The sequence below is a fragment of the Brachyistius frenatus genome, unplaced genomic scaffold (genome assembly GCF_029030835.1).
Source record: "Brachyistius frenatus isolate BFR_SWC_R1_liver_20210118 unplaced genomic scaffold, ASM2903083v1 Contig_131, whole genome shotgun sequence".
Lineage (NCBI taxonomy): Eukaryota > Metazoa > Chordata > Actinopteri > Embiotocidae > Brachyistius > Brachyistius frenatus.
Genome location: NW_027210730.1, coordinates 1,051,397 through 1,075,318, shown reverse-complemented (window position 1 = coordinate 1,075,318; position 23,922 = coordinate 1,051,397). Strand labels below are relative to the sequence as shown.

General features: G+C 43.2%; 2 protein-coding genes across 3 annotated transcripts in view; one reads left to right on the top strand and one right to left on the bottom strand.

The window, feature by feature from the left end:
• immp2l (inner mitochondrial membrane peptidase subunit 2) overlaps nt 1-23,922 on the bottom strand; it is a 121,221-nt gene that overhangs the window by 15,659 nt on the left and 81,640 nt on the right. The gene's annotated exons all lie outside the window — the stretch shown is intronic.
• On the top strand, nt 482-22,627 carry lrrn3a (leucine rich repeat neuronal 3a). Its single transcript, XM_069714463.1, has 2 exons — nt 482-772; nt 17,920-22,627. Exon 2 carries the CDS (start codon nt 18,286-18,288, stop codon nt 20,392-20,394), a length of 2,109 nt encoding a protein of 702 aa, XP_069570564.1. The 5' UTR covers nt 482-772; nt 17,920-18,285; the 3' UTR covers nt 20,395-22,627.

Genomic DNA, 23,922 nt, shown 5'->3' with positions numbered 1-23,922 from the left:
CTCTCCCGTTGCCGTGGGGATACAGGGGCTCACGGCTGACAGGCAGCTTGCTAAGCCAATTGGATTCACCCACAGCTTCGGAGCTGAGCACTCATTGGCTGATTCCCAGGGGAGCTGGAATGTATCAATGTGTGGACTTGTGCGTGTGTTCGTGCAGTGTGTGTGTGTGTGTGTGTGTGTGTGTGTGTGTGTGTGTGTGTGTGTGTGTGTGTGTGTGTGTGCATGTGTAATAGAGTGATGGATGATCTCTCCAACAGTGGAGGAGAGGAAGGATCATTCACTCTCAGTGTCTCTCGCCCTCCCTCCCTCTCTCTCTCTCACTCAGTGCCCCCCTCCGCACACACACACACACACACACACACACACACACACACACACACACACACACACACACACACACACACACACACACACACACACACACACACACACACACACACACACACCACTCTCTCTCTCTCTCTCTCTCTCTCTCCCCTACATCTCTGTCGCTGTGGAGAGCAGAAGAGAGAAGACGTTTGTTCTTGGAGATACTCGAGGAAAAACAAGAAAAATAGCTGCTGCTGCTTCTGGATGTTAACATGCAGCGCTGTATGCCTTAAATAACACACACACTCTCACACTCTCACACACACACACACACACACACACACACACACACACACACACACACACACACACATGCTCCATGCTGCTGCAGCCATGCCAGGAATACCTGCTGAGTCTGTGTTGCTGCATGGTGCATGGGACGTGATGGAAACCGCTTCTGCTGGTGAGTGTTTGACTTCTATATGACTTGTTTGTGTGTGTGTGTGTGTGTGTGTGTGTGTGTGTGTGTGTGTGTGTTGGGAGGACTGCGGTAGTCCTTGAGCTCTGTGGCGACTCAGCCTGCGGCTCTGACAGCTGAGGGGAATAAGAAAAGAGGGCTGGGGATTTTTTTTGTCGCAGGTTTTGAATGAGTGTGAGGACGCTGCAGCTCCTCCATCAGTCCTCGTGCTGATGTGAACGATGAGTCTCTGATAGCTGTTTTTGCCTCTTTTTGTCGCGTGCTTTCTTGCTGAAAGAGAGGAAGATGTGTCGGAGGCGGCGGAGTCTTGTCAGTGTCACTCCACAGGTTCATCCCCTGAAGTCAGAGAAAGGTCTGATGTGCAACAAGAGCTGATAAAGCCGGTTTTAGCGGACAGGAGGGGGGCATTTTTTATCTTTCTGAAGGGGGTCAAAGTGATGAGAAGCAGGAGAGATTCAGGGATGAGATGCGTCAAAGGGTGAGAGGCAGGTTTAAAGACATTAGGAGAATACATGGCCCCCTGGAAACTGATGCCTCCGGAGCGCTTTGAGCCGGTGTGGACAGACTGGCGTGTGATGAGGCGACATGTGATGAGGCGACATGTGATGAGGCGACATGTGATGAGGCGCAGCGCTGCCCGCATGTGTCCCGGCGCTGCCCGCATGTGTCCCGGCGCCGGCAGAGTAGAGACGTGCAGGTCACCGGATCGGCTTCAGGGTGATCTGCGCGAACAGGAGGGGGGACGTCCACACCACCGGCTGCCTAATTCAGCAGATCCTCCCCGTGTCTCCCTCCTCACTACTGCTCTATTTAAACCTCGCTCATAATTAATAGCAGAGCTCTAAGTGCTCCCACTGACATCCAGCCCGCTGCCCCCCTCCTCCCCCAAATGGGGGTCAAGTGAAAGAGTTTGAAGCCTCCTGACGACAAACACGCTCTCGGGTTTGCTTACATCGACATGCAGCAGCGCCAGACTCCGACACTAAAGACGCAGCCGTCTTCTCTCCGGAGCTCCACAAGTCGTACGTCAGTGTTCATCCTTGATTTTCCTCTCATGATTTCTCAGAGGGCTCGCTTCACATTTGCTCTGATTAGATGGTACGAGGAAAACAGACTATCCTTATTTAAGTGACAAAAGCGTGAGAATTACTCCAACGTGACTTTGTGCTAATTAAGTAATGACAGTGCAGGCCATTTTCTCAGGGTATTCTCTCTGAATGAGAGATGAACAGAGGAGGATTTCTTTTAATGGGCACAAACAGTCACACAGGAGTTACTGTATGTCGACACAATGCCTCCCTTCAAGAACAAGGTTACCTTACAAATCTGGAGCTGGTATTTGACACACCGCCTGTTAATCACTGATAATCATTTTTCTATTGGAGCAGCCATACAGTAATTTGATGAGTTAAGCTCTCCGGTAATAAAATAAATCTCAATAGAAATTCTGTGTTGAATTGGACCCAGACTGTTCCAGGACACGTTGACCGGACCAGCCTGAGTTTACACCACAAATTACATCCAAGTCGATCAAATATTTAGCACTGAAACATTAAGAATTAGTTGCAGGACTGAAGGTCCAACAAGTAGTGGCAGAATATCAAAGTAAATCTACTCAAAGTAATGTACTTGACTGCTATTTTGTGTCCTTATACTTCAACTGAGTATTTCTCATTCATGCTGTATGTAATGTTCGACATGTGATAACATATGTCACACATTCAACATTAAAATTCCTACATTATTACAACTCAATTCATCAATAATAATGAGTCAATAATATGACGGGGAATATTCTGCACAATGAGCACTTTTATAGTCGCAACAATAACAAAGATATCAGAGAAAATCTGTTTTACAGAACTTTCACTTAAAAAGGAGCTTCCTCCACTCCAGATAATGAAGAAACCTGGAATAATGTAAAGGTTTATATAAATATAAATATAAATATCTTGGATAAGTTGGATTCATTCACCAAACCTATTACATTTACACAAACATGTGAATTTCTACATTTTAGTTGTATATTTTGTCATTTTTCTACATTCTAAAAAAAAAGTGGGTTTTTTTGTGTGTCTATTTTGCCAGGATTCAATTTTGGCAGGGAAATAAGTTGAGTTGTTTTCATGTATATCTCTAATTTTCTGGGCCTAAAAACATTGAATAAAAAAAACCTGTCTGACAATTATTTCTATATTTTTCAAATTTAGATGTAAAAGCAATATTTTCTAGAAAAGAAGGTCTATCTCAAACTTTGTAATAACTTTATAATTTTTTCTGCAATATTTACTCCATTTCCTTGAGATATGCTAAAAGGAGAATTTCTCAAAAAGCAAATGCAGTATGAAACAAATGGTAATACTGTCTATACCAAAACACTTCCGCAGTAAATGCCACTGCCAGAAAAATGAGGATGTCTCAAATGTGACAGTGTTTTGTATTTTCAATCCAAGCAATTTGATGTATTTGCATTTGTTGGGCGAATTTCAAAGAAAAACTGGGCAGAAACAGACACACTGTGGTGCTAATGGGATTCAGAGGACGAGAGCACAATATACTGCATCGTTTGGAAGCTATAAAGGGTTATAGAGCAGATATTAATATAAGGGAATATTCCTCGTTGGTATTCACGCAGAGAGAGAAATCGTAATGAGATGGAGTTGCTTCTGACAAACATGATCACCTTTGCTGAGTCTCCTATTGATATTGAGATGTCAACATTTAGATTTCAGCACGTCTGTTGTTTCCTCTCAGATCCTGATGTTGCTTTAGAAACAACAGGTTCACCTACATTCAAAACCTCTGACAGACCACAGCACTAAAACTCTGCTGTGTATATTTTAATGATCTAAGCACACGGTTTAAAGTGCATCCTGCAAATGCGTTTCAAATGTGTCCATGTCACCTTGTGCTCGTTTATCAGCGGATAATCTGAGCTCAAAATACGGCACATGCTTCAAAGCGGTGGTACTTATTCTCTTCATTAATCATTGGTGTGTTTTGGGCATAACATGAAACAAATCAATCATAGTGTCATCTCCCATTCCCTGTGAAAGCTCGGCACGCTCACACCTTGGCGGATTGCCATTATCACGGCGTATCTGCCAAGTAATAGAAAAGAACTCTGCAGAGGAAACAGATCTGCTTGTGTGCAGATTGATGTTCACAATAATAATCTTTCACACTGGAATCTTTTTATTTTTAGTGTGTGTGTGTAACAAGCAGAGTGTATTCACATAACTATCTTAATAATGTGCGCTTGAAATAACAGAAACAAACCATTTAAAAGCAGGTTTTTGTTGGTCAGTCGTGCATTAGCGTTCCCCTGCCAACAAAATAATAATATGCCGACAATGTACCGGATCACAGCTCCTTCAAAGTCCAACACCAACATGCCAAAGGGTGCTCAGACGGGTGTAGTTACATTTTGTTGGATGCTGGTGTAAAGATGGAGCTGTTAGAGTTGTCGGGCAACTTTCAAAAAAGTTATCTTTATCCAACTTTAAATGTGCAAAAATGTGTTCACTCTTTAAAACGCCATCACATTTATAGAGTCGATATGAAAGCAGCAAAAACACACAATATTCTCGTTTAAATCTTTCCAGCTGCAGCAGTTTTATATATATATATATATATATATTTTTTATCTCTAGTGCAAAAGAGATGAACACGATGAACCCTCGGTTACTTTCAGGGTAATTTCACGACCTTCACTTTTAAGCTCTTATCTTCATCTTTATAAGGGAAAGACATTCATGCTATATCTTGTTTTTTTTCAGTCGAGACTATCTAGATCTTCTATTGTTGGATATGATAACACCTGCAGATATTTTATTGTAGTCTTTTTGTCAATTATGTTTTTGCATGAACTATATCTGACCGTAAAATGTGCTACTGCAGAGTTATCTTTTTATAATTGACTGTGTAGAACCTGCTTACGTAGAAGTGATGGTGGAGACTGACTGAGCAATTTGATAAGAAAATACGTTCTATTTTTCCGTTGTGGCAGGTGAGGGTGTGGAGGTCAGGGTGGTGGTGGTGGTGGAGGTCAGAGTGGTGGTGGTGGAGGTCAGAGTGGTGGTGGTGGTGGTGGAGGTCAGAGTGGTGGTGGTGGTGGAGGTTAGGGTGGTGGTGGTGGTGGTGATGGTGGAGGTCAGGGTGGTGGTGGTGGTGGTGGAGGAGGTCAGGGTAGTGGTAGTGGAGGTCAGGGTGGGGGTGGTGGAGGTCAGGGGTGGTGGTGGTGGAGGAGGTCAGGGTAGTGGTAGTGGAGGTCAGGGTGGGGGTGGTGGAGGTCAGGGGTGGTGGTGGTGGAGGAGGTCAGGGTGGTGGAGGGACGTGTTTTGAAGTTTGTATCTTGTAAACGAGCATCAGGAGGTTTTACGAATACTAAAGTAGATTTCTTTTCTCCACCCTTCTCCACCCTGAACACCCACATGGAGACGGATCACTCGTCACCACACAAAGACCCAGAAACACTGTATGTTTACGTTGAAGTGAAAATGCCTTCGAGCAGTTAAGACTGTTTCCACGGAGAGTAAAAGAGCGACGTGGGACTTCACCGCTGGAGATTGCTGTTTATTTCTCATTTCTACTGACAGTCAACAATGATTTCTAATAATGGCTGCCGTCATTCCCAAACCTCAACCACCTGGTTTTTAGTGTAGCCCCAATGCAGCTACACTAACTTTGACAAAATATGATATTTTAACTACAAATATGATCTTTCCTAACCAACTTGGTCCGTGCCAAACCATCACCAGACCTTCACGACAGCAATACAAGATCAGAAAAGGATTTAATTTTTTTAAACTTAGCGGTAGGAGCGACATTTCTTCCACATATCTTTCTGGAGAGAATGGACCACTGATGTATGATGTTGTTTAATTTAAATGTTGTAGAGTTAACATGTGGAGATGTTGTAGACACAATATTTTAGGACATGTTACATAACATATCATGAAGAACTGGTGCTTTAGTACTGAGCCTCTCTTAAAGTCCTCAGTATGAACCAATGGGCTTTGAGCTGAGAGCCACAGACAGAGGATGGAAATATGTAGAATAAAACCTTTTTTGGACAGTAAGATATTGATGGATTTATTTGTTATGCTTCCGTGTCGGCGACTAACCGGATGTGAACCCGACCCAATATTCACGCATTCCATCGAGAATCGCTTTCAGTCGTTTCATCCAACTGGGCGTCGACCTCGTTAGTTTCAACCAATCAGAATGCGCCGAAACCGGCCGACGCTCTGCTACCGCTGCAACTACCTACGGCATATTTTTAAAATTGTTTTAATAAAAGCTAGAAGCTTCACGCTAAACGTTCGGTCTTTTTTTTCCGGTCAGTGAGAGCTTAACAATGTGTCCTCCTGTCTTCCTCACGATCACCAGCCGTCCAATCACAGTGAAGGAGTGGCGGGACAAATGCAGTTCACCACCGACAGCGGTTGCTGATCGGTCCGTGGCTGTGCAATCGCTAACACCAGCCGAGTTACCAGACTGTATTGAAAGCGAAGAAAACTGAAGCTTTGAGCGAAAGTCGGAGTTCGTTTCTTGAAGGATTTTCTTCAGGTTTGGCTCAAACATCCACCTGGCCACAAGCTCACCTGATTCAATTTTCTGGGGCCAAAAAGGTTACAGTGACCTCACAAACTCGTTTGTAGCCATAACTCCAGAATTCATGCACAAAGTATGAGAAAAGTACACAGAAACATCTGTTAGGATAAAATGATGAAGGTCAAATGTTCTGCAAAAACATGTTTGTGGCCGTTATTCATCGCACCAACTCAGGAACCGGAGACTGGTGACACTCATCTGGTGCCTAACTGGACAGAACGGACGTAAATGTCGGTAAAAGCAGACAAACAGTAATTCTTTGGCTCCTCGGCTGGTTGATTTTTGTCCCAACACTGTTTTATGTAACTGTATTGGTTGAATCTGCCGAAGGCGTCTGCAGCCTCCGGCCCGGCTCACCATCAGTCAGAGCCACACATGAAACCGAGTGTGAAAATATAACGCAGCACCGGCAGTTTTATATGCAGCGACCTGTCGGAGTCGATGTAAAAACCCATCTGCTGCCGCCTCCTCCACACTGAACACTCAGGTGACTGCAGCTTTACACATGTACCATCATGAAGCAACAAACAGAGGTCACGCTGTTCGCCCGTGTGTGTTTGCGCTGTGTGTTCGACATGCATGTGAACGTGAGGTTAATTAAAAGTAGACGGGCGGCTGATTAAAGAGAAGCGAGACTCGTGGGAGTGGAGGCTAAGTAAGAATGCTAATGCTAACGAGCAGGGTGGTGTAGCAGGGGTTGAGGAGGGGAGGGAAGGAATGGGCGGAGAGGTCGTTTAATAGTGAATTGATGGTGGATGGAGGCAGGAGAGAAGGAGGGAGGGAAGAGGGGATTCAAGGTAGAAGTTGTGATCTTATCTTGATGTTCTGGCAACAACAGCCTTTGTGTTTCATGTCAGTAACAGCCAGAGAAATCAATGAAAGAAAACAGAGTGGGAGGAAACAGGAAACGGAGATGTGCACACTGTTCTGCTCACGTCTCTGCTGTGAACTTGAGCCGGTGATAATGAGTCTAATCAATGTATTGGTTCTAAATGATGTTCATTTCAAAGCAAACTGAAAGTCGAACCATTCTCATTGAATGTATTGATATTTTTTCATTTAACCTGGCCGACCATCAACAGTCATTTGAGAGTAAAGTAACCAGTAGATGAACCAGCAATATTACTTGCACTGTCATGCCAATAATGACATTAAAGGACAACCGTGAGTGTAATATTGCAAATATACAAGAAGTTACCAACTAAATAAAACATGTAATCAAAATGTATTCAAATTGTGGAGCAATTCACTCTCAAAATATAAAAAGTTTTCTGTTTCCGTGGCAATACGTATGATAAACAACTGGAAAACAACCAGTTGCGTCTGAACACTCTTATGTAACCTATGCAATGTTTACTACTCCAGGAAGTAGTCCGACCCTTAGCAACCACCTAGCAACAGAGAGGATTTGTGGTCTCCAACTGAATAAATACAGAACATAGAAACACTAAACTGCACAGCTAGCTCAGTCTGGTTGGAACAAAGATATCTGATGAACAAATATATCTGATGAACAAAGACATCTGACGAACAAAGACATCTGACGAACAAAGACATCTGGTGAACAAAGATATCTGATGAACAAATATATCTGATGAACAAAGATATCTGATGAACAAAGATATCTGATGAACAAAGATATCTGATGAACAAAGATATCTGATGAACTAAAATATCTGATGAACAAAGATGTCTGATGAACTAAAATATCTGATGAACAAAGATGTCTGATGAACAAAGATATCTGATGAACAAAGATATCTGATGTACAAAGATGGGTGATTCGTGATTTTAAGATTTTAGCATCGTGTCATATGTTAAAACCAAACCGGTCCAAGTTATTCAAGTCTTCACTGCTTCCCTTCCTCACTATAATGAATTCTAACTGGGCAGACTGGTGCAACATTTCCCAGTCAGATGTCAACATCATTTAATGTTAGATATTCCTGAACCAGAGGAGGCAAACAGTCACATCTCTGCAGAGAGAAGATCAAGAAAAACAAAGATATCCCAAAACAAACAGCACAGATGGAAGGTCCAACACCCCAACCTGTTCGTGTGTGTGTGTGTGTGTGTGTGTGTGTGTGTGTGTGTGTGTGTGTGTGTGTGTGTGTGTGTGTGTGTGTGTGTGTGTGTGTGTGTGTGTGTGTGTGTGCGCTGCTTTTATTCAAGACTGAGTCCAGATTGCATTCAGTCTCATGATCACATAAAGACCTACTTATCTGGTTTGATCACAAGTTTATTAAAAGACGATTAATCAGTAATCTCATTTTATGAGGATGACAGCTGCTCAGTAATGTAATCAATCATAACTTTTAGCACGTTAATGTAGGAGTCTTTTTAAAAAAAAATTTTTAATTTTTTTTTTTAATACAATTTCTTTAAAATGTTTAAACTTTTCATTCAGCTGCCCATCAGTACAATCCTGTCTCCAAAAAAGGTGTGACGCTGTTGCTGCCATGAAATTCAAAATGAGCATATATTTTTCAAAGAACAATAAATGTTCTCATTTTCAACATTTAATATGTTGTCTTTGGTTTATTCTTAAATTAAATATGGGTTTACATGATTTGCAAATCATTGCATTCTGTTTTTATTTACATTTCTTTTACACAGCATCCCAACTTTTTTTGGGAAACGAGGTTGTACATCGAAACAGTTTCTGTTTGCTGTAATCATGTTCATACGGGTTAATTATAGATCCTCTTCTAATGCACTTTTAGAGGAAATCAATAGTCCTTGTTTAGTACAAATAAACATCCCAAACTTAGGCTCATAAAAGGCTTCAGCAGTCTAAGAAAGGAAAACAAGTCTTTACGTTGTAAAACTATTCTGAGTTTCACTTTTGAGCTGCAGTTGTGAGATGGTAGAAAATAAAAGGAAGTTTTGTACTAAACGCTGTAACTTTGAAAGATATCATCTCGATTTCTCTGCAGTCTCTCCTTTCTTAACTTCAATAGAACGTGATCTTTTTCTGATCCAGTGGAGAACAGGTGTTCAGTCACTGCTCAGGTATGAGAGCCGGTCTTTCTGTACATTTTGGTGCTTTTTTCGATGCACTTATTCAAACAGTTTCATTGAACAGAGTGAACTCCCACTGCTCCACTATGCCTCTTCGCTCTTCCCTCGCATGCATAAGTACAAGTTTAAGTAGATGCCAAGATGAAATCCATCTGCCTCCTTATGATTGAGCTTTGACGTCAGCATCATCCGGCGCTAAATTCACTCTCCGTATGAGACTCTCATGCCTACAGATTTACTGCAGCGCTCAGCAGGAACAGGTGGAGGAAATACTCCTCCTCTGCTAATGAATTAGTTCCAGCTTTCTCTTTTTATAAATCATCACTCTGTCTGCGAAGCAGCGGCAGGAATCTGTCAAATCAAACTACAAGGCAACTTTACGTAGTGGTATTTTGTGGAGTTGCTTACGAAGATCTTATCTCAAGTTTTAAATCGTAATCTTTCATTTCAGTACACCCAACATTTGATTTGTTGGTCTTCCTGTATAGATTCAAATAAAAGCAATCACATCCTGGACAGGTAAGACTAGATCACGAATACGTTTTAGAAATAAACCCAGGGTCTATCTATTCTAGTTCCTATTTATATTCTATATTATTATACATAGCCACATTTATACAAAACAGCATTCATCTAAAACAGCCTACATTGAAATATGCCCCAATGATCTGCATGATTATAGTAAATGATATTAGTATAAAGGAAGTTCTGCAAGGGAAATAAGTTTTGCAGAAGATGACAGGAGAAAAATAGAATAAATAAGTTTGAATTATTTGACACATTGCTTGTTAGTCGTTCTGTGTATTGATTTCATAACTAATTCAATGATTCTCATTATTTTTTTTAGTTTTTCAGAGAGGTTTAGTATTCATGTTTAATAAAGCCAGTAAACTGCTGTCCTCGTTTTGTGGGTTTGGAGGTTTCTTGAGTTTGTTGTCATGGAGACAGAGCGCTCCCTCACTCTGAAATTGTGGGAACTTCCTGGTTGGAGAACATTTTCATCAAGACTGAACAACAGAATCTGTTGTTTGCCAAAAGATTTGGCTGCTCATGTTTCATGTAAATCATGACATGAACATGGCAAAAACATACATACCGCGTCACTTGAAGAAACCCCAGGTGTTGTTTTTGTTGCGAGGACAGGCTCATTTCCCTCCGGTGTTGGAAGCACAAAGTCATTTGGACAAAGGGAGAATCCTCAGTCGGTGCCGACACTCTTCAGGCAGATAAAACGTATTATTTTTTACATCAAAATCTTGTCTGGAGCAGCTTAGATAGCACTTTAGAAATAAATTGGATTGAAGCTGAGATGTGCTGCATGAGATGTCCTTGAAAGGTAAAAGTACATGAGCTCATTTCGAGATATTTTTATTCTTTTTTCCACTGCTGATGTGCAAAAGAGAAATGTAGTTTCCTCTCAGCCACGGAGAGGTGAAAGGTCAGCTTACATGAAATCGGTGGGTGTTCGCTATGTTAGTCAGAGGCACTTTTCTCGGTAGGTTGAGGGGTTGAAGGACAGTAGCATGCTGCGAGGGGGGGGGGGGGGGGTCAAACTGAGACTTTCAGCCAGGTCTAATGGAAAAAAGACACAGCTGCTAATAAACATCACAGAGGATCTGACGGTCATTCAACCATCGGGGGGCAGCTGAGTTATTAACAAGATATCTCATCCAAAGGAAAGGTCAGGTGATCAGAGCCATGTTTGGATGCTTGAACAGTAAATGTGTCAGCTCGTGTTTATTTATTCATATTTATCTTCAGCACTGAGTGCTCCAGTCGAATAGAGCAGATATGTGATGAAGCAGATCTCTATTTTAGTTGCAAAAACAAACAGTTACATGACATTCACAGTGTTGTAACATGTGACATTTACCCATTTATAAAATTGCTCTCCCTGATACCGTGGGTAATCCACAGACCTGACGGCAAACAGCTTTTTACTGCAGCTTTTTTTATGGTCTTAAAATGGTCACAAGGAAAATGGCTCAGAGTGATGCAGTATCTACGGATTATCTGCAGCTAAGGGGACGTGTTTTTAGAAAAAGCCGTTGCTGTGCATGTTTTGATGTCATGTTTCCACGCTGTGAGAACCAAAACATTGATTTCATTCACCTGCATTCAACCACTAAAGATAGGCGGCTAGTCTCTGTTTGATGGAAAGCGCTCGGCGACGTGGCGACCTGAACAGAGCAGATCGGCCGGGAGAGGAAGTGTGTCGAGAAAATAAAATAAAATCCCGGTCAATTTTCTAAATATAATACCCATGTGCAAACTCCGGATAGTAAAACACATCACTAAATCACCATCTGCCCCTGCTGTCTTTTAGTTTGGAAAATAAATACATTGTCCTCCTGCTACAGACACTATATGTGAAATAATTACGCAATAAATGGGAGGACTCGTGCTTTTTAATGACTAAAACACAGCAGGCTGTTTTAACTTTGTCTGCAGGATGCAGCACAAAGTAGGAAATGACAACAATAACCACAAAACGGACCAAAAAGAAACCGTCCAACAACGTTTACCCACGACAGATGGAAAAACGAATGTTTCAGTAGGCGTTATAGCACATCGGTGAAGTGGTGATAACCTTTAATGGGACATTATGTAATCTGTGGAATATCTGCTTTGAAAGACTTTGACTCTTTGAAATGCCAACATGTCAAGAAGAGTTTTCATCTGAAGTGTTGAGTGGATCTTTCAGTGTCCTTTAATCACAAATCAACCCATAAATCTGAACCCTGATGATTACTCAGAATCGGAGTCACATGGTTTTCACCTTGCAGGAGCTCAGAGGGGAGTGATAGCAGCACGCCGAGTCCTGAATAAAACATCGGGGAATGGGAGCACTTTATGAAATGTCTGCCACGTTAGGACGGCAGCACCCCGGGAGCTTCAGCACTCGGCTTCTTTCTGCACTCTATAGGAAACATAAATATTTCACATTTGGGGTGTATTAAATCCATTCTCAGAATGTCAATACTCAGCATTTAAATAAGTGCCTCGTCTCACGGTGCTGCTGGTTTAAACACAGCCGCTCTCAGGTCTGTACGTAGGTTGTATAATGCATTACGAATACTTTTATCAACAACGGGATATTTCTTTTCTTTTTCTGTGTGTTGGAGCGTCTCTCGATGTGCTGCGAGTGGGAAAAGCTAATGCCACGGCCAGATAACGCTGACTGTTCCCTCAGTAGGAGATCCGCTCTTTCTCCACGCAGCGAAATAAATGCAGAGACTATGACCTCTGACCTCTGAGGTCATGACGTTTCAGGAAAATACAGCTTTGAGTGACGCTGTGGAGCTTGGGATGTCAAGTAAAAGGCTATGACTTGGAGCTTTACTGCCTCACTAGTCTGCATAGCGAGTAATAATCCTGCAAGGCTGGTGTTCAAAGATAGCGTTTGGTATTTTGGTAAAATTGGACAGTTTGGATTCAGAAAAGAGAAACATGAGCTAAAAGAGAGGGTTTGTATATGTGACATTACTCAATCTGGTTGTCATGTTTCAACCCGGTATCACGGCGAAACGTGAAATAGACACGCCCGTCCACTGCAGAAAAATGTCAAATAGCCACAATTTGGCTTCTGTAGGCGTGACAGTTTCACATTTTCCTGTAGTGAACGAAAATGAAACCTACTGCATGCGTACAGCCATGTGATTTACAGGAAAATGAAACTTTTGGGGAAAACACATGGTTGGGACAAAACTGCCCAGACAGACCAGAGCGTGGCTGTCTCACGTTTTGCTGTAGTGGACAGGCGTGTCTATTTCACGCTTTGCCGTGATACTGGGTTGCATGGTTACATGTTATCAGTGGCCAGTCAGACCATGAAACTACTTCATCGACATACAGAAAGTGGTGATTAACGCTTAGTCATGGCTAACTAACCTGGTCACAAACTGGACAATAAGTCAAACATTTTATTCAGAAGTACCAATAACTGACCAGTATTTTAGGAAAGCAGATGTGTACTTTGAGCCGAGGAAACCTGAATGAGCTCAGACACAAAGCCGACTGCGTGTTGAGTAGAGCTGGCCGTCTTTCACAACCTGTCTGATGTCATTAGAAAGAAGCGTCCAGGCGCTAACTCCCGGAGACAAGAATGTCAACAAACACTGGCGTCCAAAGCAGTGTGTGTGTGTGATACCGACTGTCATGTGTTCAGAGACACTGCACGGGTTGTCTGGCCTGTGTTTTGCTTCACTGTGTTCACAGCTGCTCCAACTGGTAGTAGTCATAAAAGGTGAGAGAAGATAATAAAAATATATATATATTGACAGGTTTGTCTTATTGTCGGGATATCATCCAGGAAACAACTGTGTTTTTTAACTTTCATGGGAACACAATATATTAATAGATAGAAAATTGCATAACTGTTGTGTTTGTGGAACCGAAACAAATTACACTGTTTTTTTTAAATGTTAAATCCACATTCACTAAATACCACAAAACCATACAAATACCAGCATTACCTTCAGGCTTTCTCCGTTTCACAGTTCATCTTATTATACCAAAGATGAAACAAATCTTCAGTTTCAGACATGTAGTGTCAAATTTAAATATACTAATGCTAAAATGACATGGGAATCAATGAATATACCATCCAGTAAGTGTTAGCTTGTATGTAGTATTAATTGTAACATGAAAAATCGCCCCAAGTCGCTGACAAATCCAAGAACACAAACGCAGTGTGAACGGTAGTTCAGCCCTGATAGATGAAGTTAAAGTGAACACAACCTCCGGGACACGTCGCACCTCCCGCTGGTTGGAATCTGAATCCCAGCTGCCAACTACTGTATGCTGCATATGTCGCTGTAAACATTGGATCAAATCTGGAGCTCATTTCCATAAAATTGGCTTTTGAGTAAAAATAAGAACATTTAAAACCTGATGAAGTTGACAAACAATAAACACAAGTTGCTCTTTTTCCTCATCCAACATACACTCATAACAATAACTATATTCAAGCTGTAGCATCATAAGTGTCATTCACCACTCTGCTCTCCATTTTATGTGTCTGCACGAGTGTGTGTGTGTGTGTGTGTGTGTGTGTGTGTGTGTGTGTGTGTGTGTGTGTGTGTGTGTGTGTGTGTGTGTGTGTGTGTGTGTGTGTGTGTGTAAAGGGGAAATGAAGGAAGTCATTGCAGGCTTTTAGAGTTAAGTAATAAGAGGGAAATGAGTGTGTGAGCATCGTGGAAGTAAACAGGAGAAATGAAATTAGCATACGGCAGCGTCTCCTGAGAGCAACGTCTCTCCAACCCAAAGAGAAAACATCCACTATTAAACAGTCCATTTAACATTCAAGCCAGGCTGCTTCATCAGTATGGACGTTGTTTTAGTTGTTACCTTAATACTATACATTAACCTGTTGTTTCCATCTCTGTTATGCGAGGTACAGCACTGCAGCTTCCTCCTCTCCAACGGAGATGGAAGGTTTTATTAAGAGCAAAACAAAGATGAATGATTAGAAATGGAGGGCAGCCTTGTAAGGATGTGTAAATGTGAAAGAAAAAACAAAACAACAACAACAACTGTCTAATGGAGCCTCATCATATATTGACTGGATGAGGAGTTCTGAGCTGAAATGGCGGATTAATTAGTTTTAACGTTATTGTCACTGCAGCTGTAGGGGTGTGTGATGCTTCACTCAGAGGGGAGAGACAGACAGACAGCTCTATATACAGACATTATGTATAGTGGCATGGAGCAGAAGGAAGCCATAACCTTCGTGAGCAAGAAGTCCATTTGACGTTGCTTGATCAACATCAGCACAGAGTTGTATTTGTGACCACCGGTTCAACGCATCTGCAATTTCACAATAGACCTCAGTCTAACTCTGGAAATCCGTCAACAGAGACCCTTGAAATGCTTCAGAAAGTCTCCAGCGATGAAGCAATGAGCCGGGCGAGGTGTTCCCGAAGAAGGCACGTCTGCTGGCGTTCATTAAAAACAACTTTAAAAATATGCTGTGCTCAGGAAAAAACACCTTTGGTGGACATGGCCCGTGGCCAGTTTCGCCGCATGCTGACTGGATAAAATGAACCCGAGGTCTACACCCAGCAGGATGAAATGGCTGCAAACGATTCCCTGTGGAGGGTGGCACCAGGCTACCTAAAATGTGGTGCAATGGCAACAGGGTTCTCCAACATGACATTGCACCAGCTCACAGCATGTTGAAAACACACGAGTTTCACACCCGCAACAACAGAATCGAAGCTCCCCGCCAGCTCAGTGCTTAAAATCTGATGTGTCTGCTCCAGTTTCAGGTCTACGGTCAAAACATAAATGCGCCCAAAGAAGCGCTCACAATAATGTGTGCAACTCAGGCACTGATGTTGATGAAGAAACGTAAAATTGGTACTCACGGCTCTGTGCGTGTCATGCTGCTGCGTTTACATGCAACAGGAACAATCTGGTAACGTTTCTGATTCCTCAACAAAAGTCCTGAGAAAAGTCTCTCAGAATCATGACATGTTCTTAAACCACAGATTTGTTCACACCTGTGTTCTTATATTGATCAATCCCAAGTTGAAAGTGGGTCCATTTTGTTCCTAATTAGCACAAGTAGACGCCCTGCTGAATCCTGTAAAAGGACATGAGAGCGCAGCGCCGTCGAGTCCCAGAAACTGGGAGAGGAAAAGAGAAGTTGAGAGAAACGTAAAGACTGCGGCAATGAAAATCTAAAGATGGTGAAGCACCAAGAGGAACGTTAGTAGTTCTAAGTAGTGCAGAAAGAGAGCAGCAAAAAGGCCATCATGTTTAGTAGAGTCAGTACTGGATGTAAAATAAAAAAGATGGATGGGTTGTGATGCTCCTTCAGTGAACGCTGCATCACGAGAATGGCGAACAGCTGATGAGGTAAAAACAAACAACCACCCTCAGAGGCAGAGACACTTCGCAGGCCGTTCCCTCCTGCAGCAGCACCTTCAGACCGCCTCCCACATCCTGTTCAGCTGATCCCACATCTGATCTCAGATGGAGGAAAAGTCCCAAACACTGACAAACGGCCTCGACACCGGTTACGACCTCCGAAACACTTGTGTTTGTAAAAGTCTTCTGTCAGAGCTCAGACACAGCACGCCGGAAAGTACTGAGAAACAGAGTGACACTGTTGGTCTTTGTGGGATTAAGAAGAGAGTATAAAAAAAACGTATGTTGCTGTAAAAACTACTTTACCACCTCAAATACTGGATGATTCAGCTGCAAGTTTGAGACGCAGACTTCAATGAAACCGTTTCTATTGTGTACGTTAAACGTGAAATACGGTTACATGTTATTTGTGCATCTTATCTTGTCTCTTGAAACAGAAACATTTTCTCTGACGTTGCAAGAATCTCCAGAAACTCCTGCAGGTTAAACTGGGCTAACTCAAACTCTGCTGACTTACACTGGAAGATTCACTAGAAACAGATTAAAAACATCCCCTCGTCCAGGAAACCAGAATTCAGCGCTCAGTTCTCAATCAAAATATAATTGTCTCGTCCTTGAATATGAAACGACGGACATTTAAAAAAAACAACAACATATTATTCAGTACAAATGTTGGATGAAAACTATCATGAAGTACAATGTACTTGAGGAAAAGTACTTAAGTTGTGCCTACTGATGAAGGGACAGATGGACATAGAGAGAGATGACGACGGGGGGCAAAAAGTGACAGAGGAACTCTTTCAGACCGCCATGAACAAGTTAATGTATGCATGAAGTGTCATAGCTCGTTCTCATCAGCAGCCGGCCGCTCCAGCCTCCACCGACAGCTTCATCTACTGTCCTAGACTCCGCCGTGGCTTCTGCACTCAAGGTCACAAATGAATCAAAACATCAATATGTGCAGTCGACAAAGGCAAAGCCCGCCACGGACCTATCACCTGTACCAACGTTGATTCAGCGCCTCATGAATTATGCAGAAAGCAGCTAAGCGGTAGAAGCACAAGCCTTCACAGCAGACATGGACGGAGGATGTACAGCACCATGAGGTGGTGTTCATCAGCTTGTGGAAAACTGTCTGCACGTTGTTGAGTGGATGATTTGATAAGTGCGCGCAGGTGCATTGTTCACAACAGAAGAGAAGTTCAGGGGGCGGCGAGGATCTGCTAATTACAACACGGGGGGAGGGAGGGAGGGAGGGAGGTGGAGACTTGAAATGCTTTTTTTTTTTTATTGATTCAATGACTTTAGAGCTTCCTCTCAGAGCTCCATCTTTTCTAGGACTCTTTTATTTGAATGTTTTGAGTGAAAAGTGATGAAAAACTTCAGCTCATCAGTCTTCTTGCCCCGACGGCCACATAAAGATGCTCCAAAACACAATTTCTGGAACCTGCCAAATGATATACATAACCTCGGGTTAATCATAACTTACAATTCAGATGGAATGAGGAAAGCAATAATGTCAAATGAGGCTTAATATGTCTCAATATTCCTAAATGTCAATATGCCTTTATATCTCAACAGCAGCATGTTATATTGGCCTTTTTTGTGTCTTGTCTCCCCAGATGGAAACTGACACCGGTGACAGCAACAGAGGATAATAATGATGGAAGGCAGAAGGAATCGTCCCCAGCCAGAGCCACGCTATACCTCAACCACCCCTTCACTTCACAGCACCGCTCCCTGAAGGATACATCGACCTTGACATATCGCAGTGTGCATGACAACCTGGCACAGACTGAACGGAAAAGGTTGCCTCCCTTTGCCAAGAGCTGGAAGACAACAGGGCCCGAAGCTTCAGGGACCAGGCGTCAGCAGAAATCCACTCTGTCTTGCTGCAGTAACAAATGAGCTTTTATTTGTGAAGTTAACAGCGCTAACAGCTGACTCCATACGGGCCAATTACTGGCTGAAGGGAATAAGGGGCCAAGATGAAGGAGACGGCAGTTGTGGCCTGTTTGCTGGCTGAACTGTCTCTGGTTGCTTTTGTTCTGGCCTCTGAGGGGCCCACTCATTGCCCCGCATTGTGTCGATGTGAGATACGACCCTGGTTTTCTCCCAGCTCTATTTACACCGAGGCTACCACCGTGGACTGTAATGACTTGGGCCTCTCAGCGCTACCGGAGAGGCTCCCCTCAGAAACACAGGTGCTGCTGCTGCAGACAAACAACATTGTTAATGTGGAGAAAACTTTGGATTACTTGGCCAACATCAGTGAAATCGACTTGTCTCAGAACAACATTTCCTCTGTGAGCGATGTTTGTCTGGGGTCTCTCCCCCAGCTGCTGTCACTCCACATGGAGGAGAATTGGGTTCAGGAGCTTCCTGACAGCTGCCTCGCTTCTCAGCCCAACCTCCAGGAGTTCTACGTCAACCACAACTTGATTTCCTCCATTAGCTCCGGGGCCTTCCAGGGCCTGACGAGGCTGCTGAGGCTCCATCTCAATTCCAATCGACTAACAAGCATCAACAGTCAGTGGTTTCAGCCGCTGCCGAACCTGGAGATATTGATGCTGGGAGAAAACCCCATCATCCATCTGTCAGACAGGAACTTTAAACCCCTGATTAACCTGCGGAGCCTCGTACTCGCCAAGGTGAATTTGACAGAAATTCCAGACAACACTCTGGTCGGTCTTGACAACTTGGAGAGCATCTCGTTTTTTGACAACCTGCTGAGTCGAGTACCCCGAGCAGCGCTGATGAGAGTCCAGAACCTGAAGTTTCTGGATTTGAACAAGAATCCCATTGAGAGAATCCAGAGAGGCGACTTCATGGACATGGCGCATCTCAAGGAGCTCGGCATCAACAGCATGCCGGAGCTCGTATCCATCGACAGTTTTGCCCTGAACAATCTGCCGGAGCTGACGAAGATCGAGGCCACCAACAACCCCAAGCTGTCCTACATCCACCCGCAGGCCTTCCACAAGCTGCCCAGGCTGGAGACGCTGATGCTCAACAGCAACGCTCTGAGCGCGCTGCACCGCAGCACCGTGGACGCCCTGCCCAACCTGCGAGAGGTGAGCCTGCACAGCAACCCGATCCGCTGCGACTGTGTCATCCGCTGGGTCAACATGAACAGGACCAGCGTTCGCTTCATGGAGCCGGACTCCCTGTTCTGCGAGGAACCCCCGGAGTACCAAGGCCGGCATGTCCGACAGGTGCACTTCAGGGAGATGACGGAGATCTGCCTCCCACTGATCTCGCCTGTGAGCCTCCCGGATCGGGTCCAGGTCGGTAAAGGGAGCTCGGTGTCGCTGCATTGTCGGGCGTTCGGTGAGCCGGAGCCCGAGATCTACTGGGTGACGCCGTCAGGCGACAGGGTCCTGCCTGGCAGCGTGTCCGATAAATATTATATGCACCCGGAGGGAACGTTTGACATTTATGATGCCACGGAGGAGGAAAGCGGCTCATACACCTGCGTTGCCCACAATCTGGTCGGGGCAGACCTCAAGTCTGTGCTGGTTTTGGTGGACGGATACACTTCCCTGCCTTCGCGACAACTCCTACATGTGTACATCACATCTGTCCAGACTCATTCTGTTATGGTTTCCTGGGAGAGCGCTGGTGCTTTCCTATCACAACTGAACTGGTCCAGTTCATCAGAGGGCAGCCACTTCTTGATGCCATCTGCAGCCCGGCTCCCTGCTGATGTCAAAGAGTATCGGATCACACAATTAAAGCCGTCCAGTCGCTACCAGGTTTGTGTCGCGACGCAGCCGGGATCAAGCAGGGAATGTGTCAATGTGACCACGAAGGAGACGGCGGTGGTCCCGAGTGATGCGAGCCCACCCTGGGACGGTCTGGTGATGGCTACCTGTGCTGTGTTATTTATCGTGGTTGCTGTGGCTTGCTCTGTGATCTACACGTCTCTGTACAGCCAAGTGTTTTACAGGAAATTGATAGCGGAGTCAACTGAACCGTTGCTGATTCCCGGCACTCGTTCCTCCTCTTCTTCTTCTTCTTCTTCTTTCCTTGACTTTGGTGTGTCCGGCATCAAGGTGAGGGCGACTGTAATAGACTTATCGGACAACTCCGAGTAAGAAATTAACTTTGGGATTAAGTGAAGATGTAGATTGAGGGACACTTGACCAGTTTAGGTGCCCTCTTTCCACAACCTTTGGTCGGTCATTTTGCACTGGAACTCTGCAAGGCGGCTTTAAAGGGAAAATTCATCCACACTCGCATAACTGGCTAAAAGCAGAGACTATTTTGTATTTGAAACTGTGTCATTAGAGTTTAATCAGGCAGATGTTTTGACTATAATCTACATGGCTACTGGTCTTTCATGCAGTGCAACCAGAGTAAAGCACAGCACAGGAACTACTCTGTCTTAAATACCTTGTCCACGCGCCTTTGATGTCTGCAAAAAGCATTTTCTTTGCTGTGTTACATTAAATGGTGCCAAGCAAGATAGTTTATAACAGCAAAAAAAACAAACATGTTAGCCTAGTGTACAATAAAACTGACTACAATGTAAACAATTTTATGAACAAACATTTTTCATTAAACCTGTGTGGTGTCTTATAACTACCATCTTTTCTCTTTAAATTTGTAAAGTTTCTACAACACAACATGTCTTTTGAGATATATCTAAGGCCTCAAAAAAAAAATGTTGTCCACAAAATGCAAAGTACAAATTTGTATGGATGAGACTCGTGTGTCTTGTTGTGTTCATGTCTGAATCATACGGCAGCAGACGTGAGTTCTGCTCTAAACACAATTACAGGGTTTTCCCTTCGAGGCCGTAACACTGTTAGAGAAATGCAATGCAATCTCAAACAGCACAACAAGCGTGAGATGGTTTGTTTTGTGTGTGCTTGTAGGCATGAGTGTAATGTACCTTAATGGGTGTGTACGTGTGTGAGGACACTAGCAAACCCATTGACTTTGAATTGCATTATATTCTCTTTCATTAAAAATCCAATATGGATTCCCAACACAAACCCGAGCGCCGTGATGAATCGGCGTCACGCGCAAACTGATGGGAGGCATTTATCAGCGGGATTCAGTCATAGATCAACCGAGTTTCAGCACCTCGGACAGGGCTTTTAGAGCGGGGCCATTTGTCAATGCCACGGGAGCTAAAATATGACCCATTAGAAGCAGGTAGTGAACAGGTCAGCAAGAACATGGAACCCGAGCCATCCCCATCCCCGTGTGACCCTGGAGAGACGCCGCCAGTGTCGCACAAGTAGCTCAGCAAGTGTTGGACTCGTTTGTTAAGTGCCTCACATCGGGTGGCGTTGGACTGCAACGCCGGGACGATTCAGCCCCAAACGGAACAGACAACACGAATGCCTGATGCCTCACGGCGCTGATGTTACACTCTCCTGTACAAGATAATCAGTCCTGTATTCATTAGAGAGTATACTGTATGGTGAGAAGATCATGGGTGAGAAAGGAAGGGTTTTATAAAAGAGGTGACTTTCTTCCTCGACTGTGCTGCTGCGTTCAGCTCTGGTTCACCCCCGCTGAGAGGAACGAATGGTACGACGGTGTCTAATCCTCACAGCCAAAGAAGATAAAAACTTTTTAAACTCTGTCAAAAAATAAAAACAAATGCCAATATACGACCAAAAGAAAAAGTGAATAATTGCTCACTACCGAGGGTGCACACACGATGTGTTGTGTCACAAGGGGAACGTCTTGGAAGAGGAACGGGTTTCGACACAGCATCCACTCCAACTGGCAGGTTGAATTAAATCCTCAATTCCCAGTGACACTGAAAGCAGGACTCACGAGCATCCTGTCAAGGTTGCAGAATACACGATACTCCACAGCAGCACTACGGTGTTGGATCGAAAATATAACATTTATAATGACACTTTGGTAAGCTGTTAGAGGCCTGAACTTAGCCATGTTGTAGAGAACATGTCACACGGTTATTAAAATCAAAGTGGTAATCAACTGAGGTGCATGAGCAGGCTGGCAGGTTTTGTGTTGAAGACAGGAGACGGCAGCGACTGTGTGGACGTATCCACAGAGGAGACGGAGGTCCCGACGGAGACAACCCAGATCTGGGACAGTCTGGTGATGCACAATGAAAATTTACCAGCTCTTAGAGGATTACCGGCTACCTGACTCGACATAAGTGCAACCTGAGTGGAGTCACGTAGAGGGGAAAGGTCACAGGGGTATTAAATCAACGCAGGAGCATGAGTAGGCTCTGTAAATTGAAATGCAATCGAACAAATATCATTTTTTTCAGACTTCTTGTGTGTAAAGTTGGAAAAATTAATTAAATAATGAATAAATCCTTTTATTTTTATTTGACATGCCTGCCTTAGTGTGGTCCTTACCTAAAGTTTTTGTTGTGTTCCTGTTGGAAAGGATCACCATTTAGGAATATGAGAAAACCTTCAGCACAATCACGGTAAAAAGATCGTGCTGAAAGTCACATGATATTTTTTTCTGTCTTTTCAGGATATAATTCTTTAACTTGTAAGACGTGCTGTAGTCGTTTCTGAAGCATGATGTATCAACATGTTAGGTATTGATGGGTATGATTTGTTTTTGCAGAACAACATGCTACAGTTGTTGGTGCTTTGTAGTCTCAAGCCACATTGTTTGTTTGTGAATTATTGAGGATTTGCAAAACAGGTTTCTTTGTTTGTTTTTGGCAGGAAATGAACTCCATAACGCCGGACCAAAATTAGTGCAGCAACATGCTCATTATGACAATTCTCACACTTGGTTTAGCAGGTGGCGTGTTTACCACGGTACCCATCCAAGGTGAGAAATTCAGTCTGGACTGAAATGGGCGACCGACCCACCAACAATCTCCATGGCAACACTTCAAATATTAGCAAACACAATATCTGAAACCACAAAACCACAAGGTGGTCCGTGACCTTTTTATTAGTCACAGTCTGTAGCAGACGTTTCCGTCTCTCATGACCAATCCAGGAATGGTCAAAAATAAAAAAAAAGTCATTCATTTGCATTTGTTGGTAAATTTCCATTTTACAGATAAAAACAGATCGGTGGTTGTTGTTAGGTGGACCGTTTTTACACTGGACTGCTTCGAGTGTTTTAGGGTGCTTGGTGGAATTTTCACTCATGACCTCAGTATTTATTAAGACTATTAATGTAAAAATAATATAATATAAATATTGTTCTTCTATTTTTCCCTGCTGATCCCTTTACTATCATTTCTCTTTTTACATTTCTTTTCTCTTTCTGTCCGTTGTTGTCTTTCCTGTCTTTGTTCCACTTTGCTTCACTCCTTAATGGCTTTTTCTCCATTTTAACCTTGTTCAATCTTTTCTTCCGTATTTAACAAATCTAAATTCATTAACAATTGAACTAACCTCTACTCTATACTTTTTAACATATTTGTAAGACTTCATACTTATAATAAAGAATAATTGTTACACTATGATTTGATTTGAATAGCTCTTCAAACAATACGATTTAACCATGAATGATACTTCTAAAAATTATTGAGCCATTTCTGAACTCTAAGCACATCTAAGTGTGGTTATTCTCTTTACTATAATATCAGGAAATGCAATGATTGGTTGAGTGAACATATGCAATTGAATTGCAACATTCAATATTTCCCTGCA